The sequence below is a fragment of the Pelodiscus sinensis genome, chromosome 7 (genome assembly GCF_052426305.1).
Source record: "Pelodiscus sinensis isolate ZL-2025 chromosome 7, ASM5242630v1, whole genome shotgun sequence".
Taxonomy (NCBI): Eukaryota; Metazoa; Chordata; order Testudines; family Trionychidae; genus Pelodiscus; species Pelodiscus sinensis.
In genome coordinates this window covers 44,431,906-44,454,682 of record NC_143058.1, presented here as the reverse complement: position 1 = coordinate 44,454,682, position 22,777 = coordinate 44,431,906, and the positions used below count along the sequence as shown (strand labels likewise).

Genomic DNA, 22,777 nt, shown 5'->3' with positions numbered 1-22,777 from the left:
GCTATGGGGCTAACTGCAGTGCAGACTTCTGAACTCAGGCTGGAGCCCAAGCTCCAACACTTCTTGCAGTGGGAAGGTCCCTCAGCTTTGGCTGCAGCCTGAGCCCAGAAGCTTGCACTGGGTCCCATGAGACCGAGTCAGCTGGCACAAGTCAGTCACAGGTTTTAAACTGTAGCGTAAACATATCGACTGGCACTGAATCCCGTGGAAAAGGAGACAGGCATTGCAGTGTTGAGTGCAGAAAAGCCTGAACACCTTTTAAAATCCATGTCTAAGAGCTCTCTGGGGGAGTGTGACGTGTCAGGAGTGAATGCTGATCACTCAGATGCTAATTAGTTCCCCAGAGGACACTGATTAAGCTAATTATCTAATCAGGCTGGTGAGCTTGGTGGGATAAAGCTTCAATTAGCCCATCAGCCCACTATGGAAAAAGAGGCACAGGAAGTGCTGGAGATAGGGGAACAGGAAGACTAGCTAAGCCCAATCACACGGAGGGAGGCTTGAGGGAAGGGAGACGTCAGTTCCCCTCAGGGCTGGGGGAGAAGGCCAAAGACCCATCGACACTATAAATCCCCTATTGCATGGGATTGTTGTGGTAATGGCCAAGGGGCTTTAAATAACAGGGTGTTGTGAATACCCAGCCACTGGTGTCTGTGCAGTTTCTGTGGGGAACAAAAGGACACCCTCTTACTGGAAAGGACTGTGTCTATGTTATGCATGTGCAGTGCTTAGTACAAAAGAGCTCTGCCTCCATAGCCAGGTTTCCAGGTGCAGCCACAACAGAAATGCATAGTATTTTCTTAAATGGCCAGACCTAAGCGCGCTGCCGTCTGGGTGAACATGGAATTTGGTGCACCCCTTAACCGATCCCTCCCAGTTTCCTTTGTCTAGCACACCAGTTTCCTTTGTCTAGCACACTTTCTCTGTGCCCTTTCCTCCTTCACAAGGGTCTTCTGTTTTGGAAGCAGTGTGTGGAGCTGGCATGTTTTATTCTCCACATCAGCCCCAGAGTCCTTTGTGCAGCAGTGCTTTGCAAGAGACATTGTGGCCACAGCATATCAGTCTCAAATGGTGCCCACTGGCCAAGACAGAGCAGGGAACAGGTTCATGCAGGTATGGGGAGAAACTCTGCCATCAAGAGAAGAGCTGTCCACTTGTTTGGGGTTTCCCTCTTCAAGCACACTCCATGTAGCAGGTGGGCTTTGTTTCATAGTATCTTTTGGGTGCTACTAGGGATATGAATGGTTAACCAGTTAACCGGCAGGGGCCACAGGCAAGGGGATGCTCCAGTCTGGCTGGAGCAGCCCCTGCCCATGGTGGGCTTAGCCTGGTGCACCATGGGCGGGGTGCTTTAGCCCTATCGGAACAGCTCATGCCTGTGGTGGGGGAAGCAGGGGGCTGTGCCCTCAGCCCGCCCCCATTTAAGTGATTAACCAGTTAAACATATCATTTAACCAGTTAACCGATTGAAAGGATTTGACACTCTTTGGTGCTACCACACTAAAGACAGAGGCAAAGAAGGCCATGTGGCTTTCAGGATGGGGCATGGATCATAGCCTTCAAAACCTATGGGGTCCAGAGATCCTTGAGGAAAGACTCCCCAATCATTGCAGACCGTAGGGCTCTCGTGCCGCTCTCTGGGGTGCCCTGCTGGCATTACAGTTCCTTCCTGCTTTCCATGGGACTCTTACATTTTTGCATCCATGGGGAGCAAACAGCATGGACTGTCAGTTAAAATTGCCCACAAGTCATGGGTATTTTTAGTAAAAGTCATGGACCCGTGATTAATCTCTGCTCCTGGGTCCTGCTGCTCTGGGGGCTACTGTTCCAGCAGTGGGGACTGGCTGTCCCTGGTGGCTCATTGCTTCAAGGCTCCTGGGGCCACTGCCCCAGACACACCTGGGATGGCTGCTCCTTGGGTTTTTCCTGGGGCTACTGTTCCAGCTGCCCCTAGGACCACTGCTGCTCCAGTAGTCCCTGGGGCCAGCCACAACAGCTGCTGCGAAGGCTCTCCCAGGCTGGAGGAATTAGTTGAGCACTAACACATTCATAGCTGGAAATCAGACCCGCTCACCTATAAGTTAATGTTGGTTAAAATAGGTGTAAAGATGTGTTTAGACCCTAGAAAATGTTCCTAAGTTGCTACATGCATGAATGTGACTTGTAATATCTGTATTCCATGCTGTAAGGTCATATGAAAGTTTTGTTTCATAGTTATAAAAATGCCTGCTCCAAAGTTGCGAATCTGGGCAAGATGAGTGGTTTCCTTGCCCACCAAGAAGGAATAAATGGGCTACTATAGGAAAAAGCTTTGCGGATGAAGAAGTTACATGCAGAAGCCCTTATCCCATTAGTATGAACTCTGAGGCAAGATCATATAAAGATATAAGAAGGAACATTGTACAAGAAGGAACATTTGGTGTTTGGCCTCTCAAAAGGCCTGGAGCTAAGAAACAAAAGCAGCCACTTCCCGGGTCAATCTGAATTAACCCATAATGCGTACTTCATTTCTGTCACCATTTTGAACTATACATTATAATGTATTTGTCTGCTTTAACCTGTAAATAATGCTCTCATTATTTTTCCTCATTAATAAGTACTTAGCTTACTATAGGATTGGCTATCCGCATTGTCTTTGTTGTGAGAGCTAAGGTATAAATGGGGCTGGAGTAAGTGGCTGGTGTCTTGGGACTGGAAGCTAGTGATTTTTGGCACAAGTAACCATTGATCACTAAGTCCAGTACACCTGAGTGGCAAGATAGACTGGAGTGCTCAAGGGGCCTGTCTGAAACTCTGGTAAAAGGAGAACAGTGATGCAAGAGTTCATATTGGTTACTCGCTTGGTGAAATTTTATCACACAGAACATCACGCCATTTGGGTGTGTCTGCCTTGATTTTTGGCAGTTTGCACTGATGTTTGCACTCATGGTTGTGAACTACTCCGGACAGTGTGACATGCTGCTCTTCTCTGCCTGTTCCATTTGTTCATATTACTGAAGAGAGGAGGCAGCTATCTTGACTCTTTCCTTTCCTGCCACCCTGAATCTTGACCATGTTATGATGCAGCTCCCATGAGTGCTGAGAAGTGAGGGACCATGTTGCACAGGTCTAGCTACCCACGTGCTTTACATAATTCTCATTTTATTTGCCCTCCTCCATGCCTCACAGTTGAGGGAATCACAGCACAACACCCAACAGTGCTGTTTTCCCTAAGGTTAGGAATGAAAGTGCCTTTTTATTTGTACATTAGCACTGAAATGAAGCAACTTTGCTATGAAGAAATCAACTTGGAATAAACAGGGCAATTTTTTTGTCTCTACGCAAATTTAAAAACAAAAATCTTCAGAAGTACAGTAGTCCATTAAAGATCTCAGAAAAATAAACCTCCGTATTTCACACTGTCCTCAATCATTTAAATGCAGTAAGAGAGGTGGGTTAATGTTATGCAGAATGAAAGTTCATGTTAAGCAGAACAGGCTTTAGCACAGTAACTTGTTTCTTTAGCAATGGCAGCTACAAGTGAAAAGTGGATGCAATAAGCAAGTACAGCATAAAATGGTCCTAGGGCCTTGCTCATAAAAAGACCGGCTCGTGAAGGCTATCTCTCATGCTGTGCGATATACAGGAGATGGGCCACTGCTCAGTTCCTGAATATTTGCAGGTGTTAAAACAAGCTCACAGATACTGACTTAGAACATACCATGTCTGGATATAGGAAAAAGATTCATTCTTCTTCATTACACTACTACATGTTCACAGCTGGAACACATGTACAACTTCATTCATGTAAATGCCAATACATTGGGCTGCTAAACTAGGTTGCAAGTAAACTGGATTGGCTAAAAGCTGAACCTACAGAATCATAACTGATAGCATAAGGGGATGGTAAATTACTGCTAACTCAAGAAGGTATTTGTTTTGGCTAATGCTGAAAATACAAGCAAGAAATAGGTCAAACAAGGGTCACCGTTACAATGCTACAGTAACTCTATTTCAATATAAACACACAGGGCCTGACCATGCACTCATCTTTCTGGCAAAATTTCCACTGGAGTCAATGGGAGCTAAGTCAGCTAATGGAAGCTAAGGAGCTAATAGAGAAAATATTATTTTCATGTATTTAAGGTAATGGGCACATTGCTTTCAGTTAATAAAATAATGTACATCTGCTAGTTCTATGATGTTAATCAGTCCTATACTGATTACTGAATGTCCAAATCCCCACTCAGGATTTTTGGCCTTCTATACCATGTAAAGACATCTATGTGGCATGTGTGCTCCTTGCAGAGCAAGTTATCAAACACTCAGATACATTTCTGATGCCTTTTTCTGCAGAGAATGTAAGTTACTACTGGTAGGTCCCCATCCTGCTTTCATGAAAGTCAATAGCAAAGTTCTTGTTGTCTAATGAGAGAAGGATTGTGCTTTTATTGAATACACAGATTTTAATATAGAAAAGAAAAAATGTATGAAGTATCACAATAATAAATATGAACTACAGTGCAAATTTTTTGTGAGGTGTCACACTGTTGTCAAGATTAACACTAATATAGGCACATAAAGAGCGTGCTGCTCTCTCATTTAAGACCATCAATTTTTAAGTTTCAAAATTCAATTAAATCAATAGGAAGTTGTTTATTTACTGATGACATAATATAGCACATAGTTAGTATCTTGTGTATAATTTTAAAGAGTTTTATTTGTATTGGTTAATACAACACAGAGCAGCAGCTCAATAGGACCAAATGGAGAAAATAGGAGAAATCTTTCATTGGGATTTCCCTAGATTTGCTCAAACAGTGCTCCAAATGTGGTTTTTTTTTTTGCAGTCAGATGAAAGATTGAACTATTTTACTTACAGGGGTATTGGATTGTTCTGTTAACTTCTGCTCCCATACTCTCAAACGTCTTTCCCGTTCCTTTAGCTCCTGCTCTTTAAAGCTTAGATCACGCTCCAGTTTCTTCAGCCTTTCTAAGGTTGCCTCAATTTCACATCTGCAGACAGACAATTTGTTAAGTCTTGTATTTTTCTGACAGATATAAATTGGTCATATTTCCCATGCGAACATTAATTAAATGTGAAAATCTGAAAAGTACAATACTAACTCAAGCAGTATATTTAATTACTGCCAAACACAAAGCTTTTCAGAGCATTAAAACAACTGGTAATGTTTATATATTAGAGGATAAACCAGAATGCCTTACTGTTTAAAAAAAGTGAAAACCCATCTTTTCTTTTAATATAATGAAAAGGGTACTATCATGGAAGGAAAGATGGTTTGGAAGTGATAATAGGACCATCTCTAGCATTGCTATATGTGTAAGCTAACAGCCCCATTTGCTTGGAGTTTATCACTTGGCCATAAATATTATTTGTGCAAAACCTTGTTATACACAGTCTCAGTATAGTACTTTCCCCACCCTGGTTTCTTCAGATTAAAAAACAACAGAAATGTAACTGCACACCAATATTCTTTGGTGACACTACTTAAAACAGAAAGTTCTGGGTCACCTAGTTTGGATTCATATCCAAAATTCTCCAGTTGGGGTGCTTAGATACAGACTAATATTTATTTTAAAGGGCTGTTAGGTTTTTTGAGGCTTATACCTTAATATACTTTCACTCTGAAATGAAAAGGAGGGAGTCGGAAGAGTGTAAATGAATATGAGGAGGGGTGGGCAATAAAAAAGGGGCTGTTCACTAGGGATAGCCTCTGGTGAGCTGCCACCATTGTTCCATTTAGCATATTTTTTAATGGCTTGTCAAATCTAGCATCAAAATGTCTCTGGATAGAACATCCATCAATCCCCTGTTGTACACTAATCTGTATATAATAGAGAATAATTCATTGATATTGCCCAGGTTTTTCCTTGTGATAATCAAGGACAGATTTGATTTGTACTTATTTATTCAATATCTGAAGTTATTTGACCAATAATGAACATAGCATGGCCTGTACATTGCCGCAAACTGTGTACCCTGATTGCTGCCTCAAGTGTCCAGTATTCATGCTGTCTGACTAGTTGGTCACATGGTCTTGTTTCTGCTCTCTAAACTCCCATAGGGAGATTTCAAGATGGCCACATGAACACTTCAGTTGCAAACACTGCTGAACAGCAATTCACAAGGTTTTTCCACCTTCACAAAACAACATTTGCTCCCACAGATGTTTTCAGAATGCAAATAAAAGGGGCTGCAAACACTTCAGCAAATAAGGGTTTATTTGAAAGAATTTAAATACTTTTTTCCCCAGTATTCTTCCAAATCTAGCATAGAAACAGCTCAGGATGAAAGTTCGTAACAGCTCATATACCATTCCAGTTTTTTAAAATAACAATTAAGTAATTTAAGCACTCAAAGCTATACATATCCCCTATAAAAGACATCTGTGTGGGAATTTCGTAATAATGAAAATGAACTTTCATCACTCAGGCAAGCCTGCTAACAAAATTAACTCTGTCACTATACAAATTTCAATCCTGTTTTGGGGCATTTCTTGAAAGCACAGACAGCCAATAATGCTGATTTTGCAGTTAATCCAGTGGCCAGAACAGATGTCCATCACATTTATTGCAAAATTTCATCTCAGGTATGACAAGGTCAATGATATCCTTTGTGGTCACAAAAAGCCTGAGGTCATGGAATCTATAATCATAAAAGGGAACTAAACCTTCATTAAAAAAAAAAAAGTAGCCTTGGAAATATGAACTAAAGCAAACAGACTACTAGGGCTGAAAGCTTGTCATTATTTTTTCCCCAAAAGACCATAGGTGATTCACAGTCCCTTCACCCAAAGTTAGCCTTTGAAGGTCCAGCAAACACCGTAACCATTGGTCCCTTCATTTCCAGGAAGACCTCATATCTTGTAGGCCTTGCAAAAACTGCTAGAGCCAGTTCTTCAGAGGAGAAAAGTTAATAAGTGTTTTGACTACAACTTCTAGCCTTTTTAAAGGACCACATCTACTAAGTATTGTGCAACTTTAAAAGCCTGAAAATGATAAGAACAAAACCACTGATGTTAATATTCTACCTTATGTTGTGTATCTTGTTTATTATTACATCTACAGTGTGTACAATAAGACAATTTGAGGACACTTTGTTAGCATTGCTTTTGTTGGTTTGTGTCTCAACTTTATTGCTACTTATATGTAGTTTTATACATTTAAAATATGTAAATTATAGTTTTCTTTTAAATAAAATTCTGCAACAGGAAAGTCCTGGTAGCAATAGCTTTCTATATGTCAAAAGCATAGTGTGTACTGTAATTATCTCTCTTCATTAGACAGAAACGTCTCTTATAATAAAAGGTCAGTCTGCAAAAACAGCTGCATTCTGAAAAATAATTCCACTGTATATAATAAAACAGTGTAATTAAAGAGAAAGCTACCGTACATTGCCCTGTTAATGAGTCTGTTACTTCATGAAGATAGCAGCTTGAAATATACATTATAAAACGTGTATCTGTAGCCCTGTAGTTTGAGCTTGCTCGCTTGATTTTATTGAATCATTTCATTCAATAGCCTCAGAGAATGTGTCTTATTCTAAATAATAGGCAAAAATTGTGACCGCACGTGATTTGTTTTTAGTTTTGCATTTTTATTGAAAGATCAAAAAAAGCATTAACACGGTCACATTTAGATGGCTACAATAGAGGCTCTCAGAAAAGAAAAGGATATGGCTAGTATGCGTGAAAAAAATGCATACTAAATACAATCTCTGTTTAACTATGAACATTTACATTACTTCTCAACCATAATAATTAACCTGCAGAAAGAGGTATTAACTATGCTCTTCAAGGTAATTTTTATGTTGCCAGTCCTGCAACTCAGAAACAAGGACTCCATTTGTAAAAATATCAGACACGGGGGAAGAAGATACGAATTAGGTTTAGCCAATGATAAAAACAGACATATTAAGTCAACAACTTGATTTTTACCAACAGACATCACAGGAAGCTTGAAATCAAAAACATATTAAAGATGGTACATTTTATCATCTGCTCACCTTTACTCAGTCTACTCTGTACAAAATGAATGCTCCAGTTCTGTTTCAGGTCAGTCAGAGCCAAAGTAAGTCCAAAGAGGAGTCTATGTACCCTGTGTCATCATACAGTCCTGGCTGGAGTACAATTTACTGCTGATCACCACACAATATGAAGAGTGCTCTGCCCTTTTCAGAGTGAAACAAATGCAAACCAACTTTCCTCAGCAGTGACTGGCTTCAGCCAAATCCCAAAGGTAAGTAATAGATGATGGCTCACCTCTCCAGGATTTGTGCAGAGAGACAGATACATCCCCCTTCTCAACCTCAGCACCAATCTTCTCTCTGACTTCTGATACCAGTCATCATCCAAGCTGTCTATTGGCAGCACTTCCAATTCTTACATACACACTGACCCAACTTGCTACTGGTCAAATTCCCAGGGCATGTCTACGCAGGAAAGTGAATCCACCTTAACTAAAGGTGTAAATGTAAAGAGCCAGAGGCTTGGTCTACACTAGGAACTTGGGTCAGCTCAGGGGCTGAACCTGAGAGCAGTGCAGTTATACTGATCTAATTCCTGGTGTAAATAGTACTGTGTCAACTAAGTGCTGCAGCAGTGTGTCTGAAGTGCTCTCTTTGCACACACGCCTTTAGTTAAATTGCCTTAAACCCCCTGGAAACAAAAGACAGAACTATGTTTTAGCTACACCAGACTAACATGGCTGCATCTCTACCACTATTAACTCCCCTTGTGGATTCTCTCATTCAGAAGTACAGCGGCCTTAAGTTTGCTTGAGCTTAGTCCACTTGGACCACTTTACTTCTGCACAAGAATGCATGCAAGAATGAATGCATTTTAACTAAGGCTTTTTAAATGTGCACCCCTTTTGTTAATTTTCATTACCTTCCTTAAGGGTTCCCACGAAAACATGCCCCTACGATTCAGTGTAGGCTATTGTGATCATTATTTTAATCAGAGGTAGAATAAATCATTTTCATCCCAACTGCTGGACACATACTCCCGACTATGCTCTTTCTTTCTGCAGCTAAGTCTACACTGCAGGGGGAAGGTTGGCTTAAGATAAGCAACCCCAGCTACGTAAAAAACATAACTGAAGTTGACATATCTTGGTGCCATTTTCCACAGTGTGAGGTTGATGGGTGAAATGCTCCCATCAACTTGACTTACTCCTCACGACAGCAAAAAGTACCAGAACCTCCAGGGCGCACTCAGCATTCAATTCAGCAGGTCTTTACTAGAACTGGTCAATTGATCCCCGGAAGATCGATTACAGAACGTCGATCCTCCAGTAAGTAGAGATGTGACCTAATGGTGCCACATTTCTATGACTCAATCAGAATCTTGCTTTTATAAGTGAATTGTTCTTGATCACGAATAAGATTTTTCTCTCGTTTCCCTTGTCTATCAGTTTATCGACTCTTCTGAAAAATTCTATAATTCATTTTTTTCTTGAAGTCATACCTTTGCTGAAATGCTTTTCCATGGCTAGACCAAACACTTTTGACTTATACTAATTTATGTTTACAAAACATCAACCAGCATTCACAATGAAACTGTCTCTCTGCCCCAAAGTGAAATATTTAATAAAACAGAAAAACCATATGGAGAAGATTCCTGATAAAGAAAGAAACTTTTGAAAAGAATAAAAGTTTAATTTTACTGAAGGACAACTCAAACACGCATCTAATTAGTAGCAGGTCTGATCTCTCCAATGTTTAAAGGGATAGCAGCAGAAAATGTGGAGGCTCCTGTGGTCACATAATAAACCCTCATGATAAGCCTTATTCTTCCAACATTTTTTGCCCCTTGATTGCTATCAAAAATACAAAATTGAAAAAATACTAACTCAGTCCAGCAAACAATTAATACCCCAAAAGAATCTAGTGGCTCCCTTGTTGAGAGACAATCACATTCAAAAGATATCCCAATCGAGTGGGAGAATGGGGAAAAAGATATATTGATTTCTTATAAAAATAATGTCACAAATAGAAACCATCCAAGAGCAGTTTAAACAAAATGGAAAAATTAAACATAAGAACAAAAGATTCTTTCAGCTGATAAATAAAACCTAGTCGAACATTCAACAAAATAATATTTTTCAAACATCAATACATTAAAAATGTGTTGTGTACCAGGCACTTCAAGATCAAATGTCAGATTTTCTAATATATATGTAGTTTACATCTTATATCAGCAGATGGCGCAAAACGTTAGTGTACTGTCCTGAGAGCAGAGATGCAGTTACCAGATTCTGTGCTGAGTCAGTGCAGGAATAATGTCAGCTCTAAAACATGCTATTTATACTCACATCATGTGACCTGGCTCAACCATCCCATCTTGTGCTCACTTTTTCCACACACACACACACACACACACACACACACACACACACACACACACACACACTAAAATTCTCTAGTTATCAATTTCCTTTTGAAGTTTACCAACAAAGTTTGGAATTGTTTTGTTTTGTTTAAACCTTATGTCTATAATCTTTTCCTTATTCTTTACTTCCCGACTCCAGTTTTGCTGAATGTTTTTCTTTGCTTGTTTTCAGAGCTGCAAGCAGAGAATATTTGAGTATTTGTGCTCCCAGTTTAGCTGGACAGAAGCCAAAGCTTCTTAATATAGACCGCAGCAAGATCATCTGGTAACAATCCTCTGTCTGTGCAGATCCTCTTTCAAAATTCTTGTCCAAACATTGAGAAATACTGTGAAGCATTAAGGCTTTCATACTGAGAAAAAAGTTTTTGGAACATTTCTCTTATGTTATTCTTTGCACCCATATAATACAGACTTAAAATTGGATCCAAAAACTGTTCCAAATAATTGAAAAGGCCATTTACCTGGTCTTCATTTGTAAGTATACAAGAGGAAACAGGTCATATCATTTGCTCAAGCAATTTTTGTGCATTATCACAAAAAATGGGGCTGGCAAAAGTAAGTCCTATCATGAGGATGCACAACTGAGAATGCAGTGTGGCTGCACATGCAAAGATTCAAAATCCAAAATGTAGTCTTGTTTTGAAAATTGGGCCCTTTTATTTGCCATCCTGGTATAACATGTAATTTTCACACTTATACACACGTACAGATGTACAGATATACTAATATGTAGCTTAAATCACAAAGATCTTCATATTAGAGACTGAATATTGGTTTTAAGATTTGGATGGTAAAACCCATAGACATTTGTTATTCCTAACAAGTGTAATATTAATACAGCACACAGCTTAAATGTATTGACTCTTAACTCACATTCCACAGCATTCTGGGTAGTCTTGAAAAAGAACAAGCTCAAACATGCTCCAAAATATCTACAGAACAAATATTTTATATTAAGGAAGAGGTTACCATCATGCCAACTGGGTCTGACTAGAAACTCTCATGACAGCCACATAGTTTTGGCATTTAACCCTTTTCGAAGAGTCTTAATTTACCCACATCATTTCAGGTGAACACCATACGGTCTTATTTTGAAAGCAAAAAACCATACCTCCACGCTGCCTTGTTATGCAGGAATGAGTTACACTGCTCTGGAAGGTTGCTGTCATGGGACATGGATTCCAGAATTGAAATGATCTGCTTGAAAGATGGCCTTTTCTGAAGACAAAATGATAACAAGAATCAGCGGTTTGTTTTCTAATCTGACTATGTTAAAACATCAATGGGATTTCTCCCACTGCAACTAACACAGAGACTGGAATGCTGTCTATATAATTATCAGATGTTCAGCTGATGGAAAATTATTTTAAACCCATGTATTAAAACTGTTTACTTTCCATTGGAAAAACCGGAACAGAAACTGGCAGAATCTACAATTTAGGGCCCCCCATCTGTTTGGGCCCTCTGGATCCTATCACAATATAAATAAAATAATAATAAAAAACAAAAACAACAACAACAAGGGATATATAATGCTTAGAAAAAGAAGGGTTTCTAGTGCAATGGGGGAAAATCCTACCTAACATTCCTAACCTGGGACACAGACTCTTCCAAGTGATTGGCAATGCCTTTCAATGCACAGCTTTGCAGCTGTAGGTCTCAGGTAGGTACCCAACACTATTAATAACTGAACAAGCCATTTGGTAACCTGAATGTGAGATCTCTGTTCAATTCCTACTGGACATAAGCCTACACCACAAAAAATGCCCCTCCCTAACTGACACTATCATTGGTAGTGTCGGCAGAGGTCAGGGACTGAACAGATATCAGGACAATTGGGGTAATTCCTTCATGACAAAGCCGGACATATCAGCAAAGCAGTGGGGGGTGGAGAGTAATTCACAGTCACGCTGTGTGTGCAGTTCATGTCCCATGCAAAACTAATGGCTGCCATTCTTACCCCCCTTTATGAAAACTAAATTCACTCATCATACAGAGCAGTCATAACTCTCTGCATTTTCTACTTTCAGCAGTGACAAAGGAAGCGACAGAGTAAGATAATTGTTGAAAACTGAAAAAGCCACAGTTAAATGTGTTTCTTGAAAGAGCAGCGACTCCGTTAGTCTGTTTGACAGACCCCAGGCAAGGTTGAGACAAAAGGTTGAGACAAAATGTAGATACATAATAAAGGGATGATGCACATTCTCTCTGCATCTCATCTGTAATTACACCATTTCTGCTAAAATTACAGATGCAGCAATTAAAACGTGCATTTTAATTTGGGTGCACAAAAACAATTAGGAACAATGCTGAGGTGTCTCTCCCAGGAAGATCCAAGTGATTTCTACATTATAAAAGAGAGACAATTTCTTTATTTCAAATGTCAAACAGCATAAAAAAGTGTCAAATGTGTAACAAAAAAAAGAGACAAGCTCTCTTATACAGTAGTGCTGCACTATTCAATACTAACAGGAGGCTTTTTTGTCTGACATTTTTTGGTCCATTTTCAGGCAAATGGTGCAGCAAGCAGATTTTCTGTGTGGCACACAGCACTTGCCCAGATGCTGCTATACCTGTGCATTTTGGCACTATCCCATAAATTTCCTTGAACTATAACCTTAGAATAGTTGCATAACACGGTAGCAGGTGCAAACTTGGCAGTATTTTATTTGTACCTGTGGCTATAATTCTGTAACTTGTATTTATCAAAAAATTCCCACTAGTTTGTTACAGTGGTTCTACAGTGAATCTCCACATGCATTATAGAGGTTAGGGATTCCACAACCCCACACGGATGATGCTAAGGGTAAAACTTACATCCAGGAGATTCCCTTGCATCCAGTGCCAGGCAGGCTCTGTGATTTGAGTCATAGACTAGTACATTATTGCTAGTTTTGGGTGGTTCTGCTCCTGGAGGCCAGCAGCTTATTTATCAATTTAAGTTTTATTCTTTTCAAATATTTAGCTGTTGCTTACTCAGACCTAGTGATGTACACAAGGTCAGGGCACTTGTCTGGTTGGGTTTATGAGTAGCAATGCATGTTAAATGCATTACTGTCATTTCAATTGCTTTTGCACTAGAGATGTTAAAATGAGTTTAATTAAGTAACCGTGTGACAGCTGAAAATTACATGGTTATATGTGGGGCATCAGTCGGCTCCCTACGCTGCTGCCTCTGATATAGCCAGCTCTCCAAGAGCCGGTGTGCACCAGGAGAAGGCTTTTAAGCTGGCACCTCATGTGTACAAGGAGCCTGTGTATAACCGTGAACATTAACTGATGGTTACACTTTCACATCCCTATTTTCCACTGATGTTCCATCTCTGTTTGCCTGTGAGATATGGAACTGTGGCAGCTCCCAGAACATGCTGCAAACCCAGACCTCATATTTATGTATGTGCATAGTGTGAGTAAACCCTATTCCATCACTTAACCGACATGTAGTGTGTCCTTACTAAACCAGTTACATAATCTGGTTTTCAGGAGCAGATGAAGAGAAAACAGCCCTTTGACCTCACTGAAAATGCCAAGATCAGGGCAGGCTGCAAACAGGAAGTCCCAGTCCTTAATTACATAAGAAATAAAATATTAAAAAGTAAAACAAGTTTCATTTCAGCATGTTTGTGTATGTTCTGCTTGGCACACCTTTCTGTGGGTACTGGGGCGGTATTGGGCAAGGCTAAGACCAGCTTTTTATGCTCTCACACCTGCCTAGAACAGTGGGATCTTACAGAGAACAGAACTGTCACTGAAGGACAGGTCAGAGCACTGAATGACTAAGTTAGTTGTATGAAGCAATACGATTGCCAGTGCACTGCCTGTGGTTCCTACACACACCATCACCACCATACTGGCAAGCCGTGAACCAGGACAGCCAGAGGAGTTGTTAAAACTTTGCTCCTTGTCTATAGGTACAACAGCGCTGGCAATGCTTGTGCATCTATGCATGTGGGCACCAACTGTTTTACAGGCAGAGCAGGTATCTGAATCAGCCTTGGCAACAGAAATTCCAATTCACAGAGAATTCTGGCTAATATTTTGAATGTTTCTTTTCACTCAAAGTTTATTACTGGGCAGGTTTGCATAAAAATAGAGCCTTTGATTCTGTTATTGTATCTGTTCCTACTGTCTCCCCCAGTTCCCAAGACTAAGATGGGAATCATATTCTAATAACTTATAATGTCCCAGAATGGGGGAAGATAATCTGTAGAAATAGATGAAAGAAATACAAGAAATATAAGAAATACAAGAGCCTGGTTTAAAGTAAAAACTTCCAATATACAAAGATATAGTGAGAAATCATATTTAAACAATTGTCTAATACAGGGGTGGTGAACCTAAGGGTACGTCTAGACTACATGCCTCTGTCGCCAGAGGCATGTAGATTAGGCTACCCGACATAGTAAAATGAAGCGGCGATTATTTAAATCGCCGCTTCATTTAAATTTATATGGCTGCCACGCTGAGCTGACAAACAGCTGATCAGCTGTTTGTCGGCTCAGCGCGATAGTCTGGACGCACGGGTGTCGAAATCAAAGCTATTTGTCGACCACCCAGGTAAACCTCATCCCAGGAGGTTTACCTGGGTGGTCGACAAATACCTTTGATGTCGACATCCGCGCGTCCAGACTATCGCGCTGAGCCGACAAACAGCTGATCAGCTGTTTGTCAGCTCAGCGCGGCAGCCATGTAAATTTAAATGAAGCGGCGATTATTTAAATCGCCGCTTCATTTTACTATGTCGGGTAGCCTAATCTACATGCCTCTGGCGACAGAGGCATGTAGTCTAGACGTACCCTAAGGCAGGCTTGCCTAGATTTGGCGCTCGGGGCTACTCCGCAGCTTTGGGGAGCCTGCGCTAGTGTTCCAGCCCCTCCCCTCTGCCATCTTCCTGTGGGGCTGGAGTGCACAAAATCTACTAGCCTGCCACCCCCAAGGCTCTTGTGTGCAAGGGCAATGTGGGGAGTGTCTTTCTCTTTCTTACTTGGGGGAGTTTGCAGTTTTTTTGTTTCTCACTTGTATACAGTCCCCGATTGATTTTTCTATGTGTCAGTAGCCCCTGACCCAAAAAACGTTCCCCACCCTGGTCTAATAGATTAGACAAATAGGTTATTTAGTATCAAGTACTATTGGTGGTACTCTTTAAATAATCATTATTAATACTTAGCACATAAGTTATTTTTCATGTAAAATTACTTTAACTTACAGCTTTTACTATATAAACGTCCTCTATGCATGTTTTATTCATAGTGATTTAAATACAATGGGATAGACAATTTCTTCAAACATTAAGAAATTCTATACAAGTTTTAGGCTTTGCTTTCAGTAACAGATGAATAACAGGCACAGGGGGAGCTGCATATTTCAGTATTATGAAAGGTCACAGTCGTCTCTAACAAGAATTGTACTATATACTCGCCCCTGAAGAGCTGACTTTAACAACACCTTTATAATGAGGGGCCCCTTAGAGTCTCCTGTGTAGACAGCCCCTCAATGTTCAGTTCTCTTTTACAGAAGAAGAGGTCAACTGCCTTTTCAGCATCATCTTCTTGGGATCCATGTCTTATGAGGGAGCAGACCAAGAAAATGGTTGTTATTCTCCTGCAATTTGCAGAAAAGCAGAATGATGCCACAATAACTATTCTTCATGGCAGTCTATAAACTAAGGAACTCCCTTCATGGGAAACTGAACTAGGGAGTCTGTAGCATAGAGGCACTGAGTTTTCATTTGGTAGGTACCAAGCTGTTGGTGGATCTCAAGTGTTCTGAGGAACATTCATTAAGTGAGAGAACATACCTTGTCCCCTCACAGAACACTCTGGGGAAAAACCCTACAAGGAACACTTCCTTCTTCCTGTCTCCCTCTCATGGTTCTTTCCAAGTGACAAGGCGATTTACTGTTAAAAGCGTCAGTTCATCCAGGAACAAATGATGGCTGTACTGAAGCAGCGGCAAAACCCCCATTGACATTAACAGGACCAGAATTCTGACCCTACCAAACTGAGTAAAGCAATATCATTTTCCCTCCTTAACTATCTTCACAGGAGAAGAAAATGGTAACAAAGCTGAGGCCATTATGAACTGCTTTCCAGGTACCGCCACTCCCTGGACTCTTTCCAACTAATTTGCTGCATTACAAAGTAGGGCAGTGGACTGAACTAAAAATGGACATTTTTCTATCATCTATATTTGGTAAATATTCATTTTTTATTATTCCTTTAGTTACCCCCATGGGACAGGTTCAAAGGTTTATTAGCTTGATACAACACCTCTTCTTGAAGTTGTTTTTTATTTTATTTTCATGTTAATTTAGGACTTGTTCAGCCATCCTTATTCACACTGGGTATGTCTAGACTGCATCCCTCTGTCAGCAGAGGGATGCAGATTAGGCAGGTCGACATTTCAAATTAGGCAGGAATTTAAATATCCCACGCCTAATTTGCATAAAAATTGCCACCGTGTTTTGCTGACTCAGCACTTTGTCAGCAAAAAGCGGCAGTCTAGAGGGGGATCTGTTGAGAAAGAAAGGCTTTTTTTGACAGATCCTGTAAACCTCCTTGCAGAAGGCATAAGAGATCTGTCGAAAAAGCCTTTCTTTCTCAACAGATCCCCCTCTAGACTGCTGCTTTTTGCCAACAAAGTGCTGAGTCGGCAAAACATGGTGGCCCATTTTTATGCTAATTAGGCGCGGGATATTTAAATTCCTGCCTCATTTGCAATGTCGACCTGCCTAATCTTCATTTCTCTGCTGACAGAGGGATGCAGTCTAGACATACCCACTGTATAGGAACTTACGCTGCAAGTGCTCCTAATGTGCTAAAGGTGTCAGAACCAGATCTTTAATTGTTACATTATATGTGCAACTTCTCAGAGGCATTTGTGAAGAAATAACTTTATGAAGAAAATCTGTTTTATAGGTAAGAATTAAACTATTTTTCGTTATGTATACATTCTTCCCATCCTACCCTTACACGGCTATTCCAGTCAGTAGCCTAACACTGACTTCTCTAAACAGACCTTGTTTTAGAAGGCAAAAGAGGGATCTAGCCATAAATATGTTCTAGATAACCATAATGAAGAGCCTTTGCTAACAGTTTTGAATTGGTGTGAATTGATTTGCAGCAGCAGTAATAGGACAGCTGTGTCTTATAAAATAAGACTTACGGTATGTCTAGACTACATGCCTCTGATGACAGAGGCATGTAGATTAGACTACCCGGCATAGGAAAATGAAGCGGCAATTTAAATAATCGCCGCTTCATTTAAAATTTACATGGCTGCCGCGCTGAGCTGATCAGCTGTTTGTCGGCTCAGCGCGGTAATCTGGACATTCCGCGGTCGACCTCCCAGGTATGCCTCCTGGGATGAGGCATACCTGGGAGGTCGACGAATGCCTTTGATGTCGACCGCAGAGCGTCCAGACTACAGCTCTGAGCCGACAAACAGCTGATCGTCTCAGCGCGGCAGCCATGTAAATTTAAATGAAGCGGCGATTATTTAAATCGCCGCTTCATTTTCCTATGCCAGGTAGTCTAATCTACATGCCTCTGTTGCCAGAGGCATGTAGTCTAGACGTACCCTTACATACTAAAATGATGAAGCTGAAAAAGAAACAGATACATTCAACATGAACACAATACATTAAACTACCTTTGAATCAGCTTCCCAGCACTGATGCATCAGTTCTGCAAAACTTCTGGGACAACTGCTTGGAATGGTTAATCTCTGCAATGGAAAGAGGATTCACCAGTTAAAAGAAAGCAAAGAGCATTTTCTTGTTCTTAATCGCTTAGTCATAATACTTTCTATAAAACTGGAAACATCAAATGACAAGTAAAAAGATTAGACTTTTTTTTTTCAAATTAATCCACAGAATAAAGGCCAAAACTCCATCATTGAGGATCAATGTGCAAAATCCAAAAGTATGCACTATGGGTAGGTACAGTAAATGTTAAAAAACTAACATGCAAGGCATGGAAAGTCTTTCAAATGAATATTAAATGTTTGGATTCAACTAACTGAATTACTGGGTGTTCATAGATGTACCTCAGTATAAATGTAATGTGGGAGAAGATTTAACCCCTTTCTCTCATATGAAGTAATCAGCAATGTTATTTTAAAATCACTGTTGATATCACAGAGAAATGGCCGAAATATACATTGCATTGATTGACGAGGTGATGAAGTTAAAAAAAAAAAGTGAGTGTGATAGGAGAACCTCAGTCCACAAGATAAGTTTCACAAAGCTGTGGTCTGACTGATGCATTGATATCAGTATCATAAGGAGATACCTCTAGGTTCTCAGTTAACTGACTTTAGATGTTTGATACCAACTAAAATAGATATGCAAATGTAAAACAGAACGCTTCTTCATTGGATGATGTGGAAGGACCTAGAAATCTGAGAGGTCAAGATGGAAAAATGATTCTCCAGTGCTATAAACAGGACCAAGCCATACAAAGATGATCTAACCAACATATCATAGTTCCATTCAAACCAACTTGCTACTCCAGGCATTTTGACTGCACTAATCCTGGCATTTTGCAACTACAGCAGAGCAAGTTGTATCAGATTATACCATTATATTACTGGAACATGAGCTGCAAAGCCATGTGAGCCACAATGTGCCAAAATAAGAGTACAACAAATCTGTCTGCCCAAGCACTTAAATAAGACTAAAACCGGAAATGTAAACTATGCAGTAAAGGCATTGCTGGTGTATAATTATGGAGATAATATATTGCTGGTGAAAAGTTTTTTGCACAATTAATGCATTGAAATTGTTATAGTGCATGAGCAAATTGCAATGCCATTTGATACTCAGTCAAGTCATTTGCCTAAAAATATGTCTGCTAGTCTTGCTATAGCTGTAACCCTCAATGTTCTAGTTGATGGAAAATAAATTATCAGGAGACATGCAATCATCAAATACACATCTTATGTGTGCAGAATGTTATTTGCCAGATAATATGTAAGTAGTATGTTCCCAGGCTACCATACCATAACAAAGAAGACATTTCTCAGTATTAATTGTGATTTGTTAACACCAACCATAATTTGAGCATTCATATTAAGGGCAGTGCAGAGAAGTGAGAAATAGGAGTGAGATGAAATTCACCTTTTTGTGCAGAGGACATAAACAAAACCCAGATACTGCTGAAGTCTCACTTAACCTCTTAAGAATTGCTTTTGCACTGAAGTGATCTTTGCTCTGAGTATGCTTTAGACCCAGTTTTGCACTGATTTTTATTGGAGTTCTGCACAGACTTTTAGAGGGAGAAGAATGCAGGACTGGATCAACAGCATGTTTAATTCTGCTCTGAATCACACCTATGCAACTCCATTAACATCAATAGAATTTGCATGAATTTATTTGAGAGCAGAACCTGTCCCCTTTATATTTATTAACTTGCTATGATACACAAACAATTTTACCCACAGAAGCTCACGATTCTATATATATTTTTGTTAGTCTCCAAGATGCCATAGGATTATTAATTTTTAAAGTTACAGACTAACACAGTTACCCCTCTGAGAATTTTTCTTCAGTTAGTAAAGCGAGGAATAGGAATATTTTGTGGTCTATAATTTTGCAGGACTGTGTTGGGCATATTCACTATATTGTGATCAGAATAAAAAAATAATCAGTGTGAGTTCAACTGTCAGTGTCAATTCATTCATTACACAACTTAGGAAGGAAGTTTGCAACAGACACTATCATCCTGTTGCAACTAACATCTAGTACAGAGAAATTCATGAAGGGCACTTGTTTTTTCTTAGGCTTCTTCTGGCTGTAGCAAGGCATGCCCGTATTTTGCTTATATTCTATTTTAATAGTTTCCTTCTTTGAAAAACCATGAGGAAATGCATCTGTACCCTTTAACATCCTTTAGTCTAAGATCAAGCCTCTTCATCTCATTTTAAATGGTCTGATATTGTGCAGTAGATCCTGCATAAAATGCTGTGTTTGATATACACAGGAATGCCATATACAGTATATGGAAAAGTTTCTGGTCTCTCCTTCCAAAGTAACTTGGCATTAGCTGTATGAGGTTTTTTCCCATAGTGAGAGAAGGAATCCAATCATGTTTCCTGTTCTGAAAATAGTATTCTGTAGAAGGCCGAGTTCATAAGGCTTCTCTTAACTAATGTAGCATTTCCAACTAATCTGGACATCTCATATACTCAGACAGGGAGTGGAACCAACCTATTCCCCAAAAAGAACTAAAAAAAATAAAAAATAAAGGTGTCTCCCTCTTAATTTGTCTCTGCTATTTAATATTTAACTCAATTTTTATTTAAGTGTAATGTATTTTGGGGTACAACTTGTATAGAAGAATATAAAACAGCATTGTAGAGACACTGGATTGCATTATAATGTTTCCCAAACTTCCACTGTGTCTAGATAGTAGAGGTTTCCTCTTAACTGAGATTTCCATGCTTGTCTGTGTGTGGTACAGTCCCAACTTTAAATGTTTTTTAAATGTAGTTACTGTCTTTGATATCAAAGAACCATATGTTCAGACATATAGCTCACATGCCCAACTAACTGAAAGCCTCAATTTGTGTGAAGAAGAAAAGCGAGGCTGGGGACACTGTACAAACGGTGTTTACACCACTGAAGTTCTTTTGAAATGGAAAGACTCTGCATGAGGAAGCTTGCAGCTATGCCACAGTCTTGCCAATACCAGTGAGGAACTCATCTTCAATGTAGTGTTGAACGTAGGTGGCAAAACTGTAATTTCTCTCTTTTTTTAAAACTATTTTTTCTTCTTTTATTTTTGAAATTCTCATCTAAGCGGCAGTTTCTTGTACTATAGTGACTCCTGCTGGGAGAGTTAAGTTGAAGTAGCTGAAGGTCTCTTACAGATATATCAACTCCCGGCCAGTAAAAAGATGTCCTAAACGCAGGAGATGGAGTTAAACTGTTCCCCTACCTTGGACGCAATGGCTTCTTTCATCACTAAGAACAAACCCCTAGGTTTTACAATTGAGACTGAGAAACTAGTACAGTACTTGTACAATTTTTGATCTACAGCATCACGACGTGAAGCTGCAACAATTAGATGTAAAGGGTCCATTCATGAGGAATAACATCACTTTGACCCTTTGTGTTAGCTCCTACTGCTAATCTTTCCATACGCGTGAACTTACTTTCAATTTGAAGAAGATGAAAAAGTCTTTTGCAAAACCCCAATACTGTTTTCTGATCTATGTACCTGAATGTAGAAACGTAGTCTTACCTCGTTTTTTTCCACTACAAGCCAAGCTACTTGTAATCCTTCCAAGCCTTTAAAGGGGACCTCCCTTGTTAGCATCTCCCAGAGAACCTGGAATAAAAAAAAAAGAAAAGAATTTTTATTTCTGTACTTTGTATTTTAAATACATTATTAAACCTTTATACAGCACTATCTGTATCCAATTATCAGGCAACCAGATCCCATTTGCAGTAACTTGGACAAATGTTTGTATGCAAGATTCTCTCACTAAATTAATTTTTCTATTTCTGTTTTTTCCTCTAATAAAAAACCTAGATAAAAAACTGGATTCTGAGGTGCCCAGTGACTGCAATTTTGTGAAAACTATAGGAAATAGTCTCTTCTTTCTTTATACCATAAAGTGGTGGTACAGCTTTGCAAGATCGTGAACGCCTTCTCCCTAATCCCAACTAGTAAACCTTTTCATTATAAGTAATTCTAAATTTTTAAATGTTTCTATACAACTACAAATGGTGTTCATAGTAATTAGTATCTGACCCAATAAATTGTTTGCTTCTGAGATGTGCTTATTACAATCACTTAACCCCAAATATACTTTGTAGGAAATATAATAATTGTTGCTGCCAACAAGTTTGTGATTACATTAAACATAGCAGATATCAGAAATTAATATTTTATATTTAATCTCATCACTATAATACTTTATCCTCAGACATGGGAAGATCTCCTCCATCTCTATATCCATGTAACATTTTTGCAAATATTGCCCCAGATCATTAAATCAAATAGTAGGTGAGAATCTGAGCTACTCAGTAAAAATGAGATCAACATTGCCATAACAGCCAAGAATCAATAAGCCCAACTTATTTTTCTACTATGGAGACATACAATCAGAGTTCAACAAGTTAAAAGTCACTTTTGTTTCCATTCATACATGTATCTAATGACACTGGATCTCAATACACACATAAGTAGCTATTTAAAAAACTTTTTCTTCAGCTCAAAACACAAAAAGGGGCCAACATTTATTGCCAATTAGCCAAAAGTTCCAACCACTTTGTATAATTCTTGATATCTGTGCTCATTGGGCTAGTACTCAAGCCACATCATTTTCAATGAATTATGGCCAACTTTGGAGGTAATTAGTAGGAAAATACAAGAATACTG

General features: G+C 39.4%; 1 protein-coding gene across 4 annotated transcripts in view; it reads right to left on the bottom strand.

Annotated features, from left to right (window-relative positions):
• Positions 1-22,777, bottom strand: part of MAP3K20 (mitogen-activated protein kinase kinase kinase 20) — a 143,483-nt gene that overhangs the window by 46,152 nt on the left and 74,554 nt on the right. For all 4 annotated transcript variants that reach the window (XM_075933640.2, XM_075933639.2, XM_075933641.2 and 1 more), the window contains exons 8-11: positions 21,635-21,721; positions 18,042-18,116; positions 11,503-11,609; positions 4,860-4,995 (exon numbers count right to left, since the gene is read on the bottom strand). In XM_075933640.2, the coding sequence (XP_075789755.1) occupies positions 4,860-4,995; positions 11,503-11,609; positions 18,042-18,116; positions 21,635-21,721 (405 nt within the window). The remainder of the gene's footprint in view (positions 1-4,859; positions 4,996-11,502; positions 11,610-18,041; positions 18,117-21,634; positions 21,722-22,777) is intronic.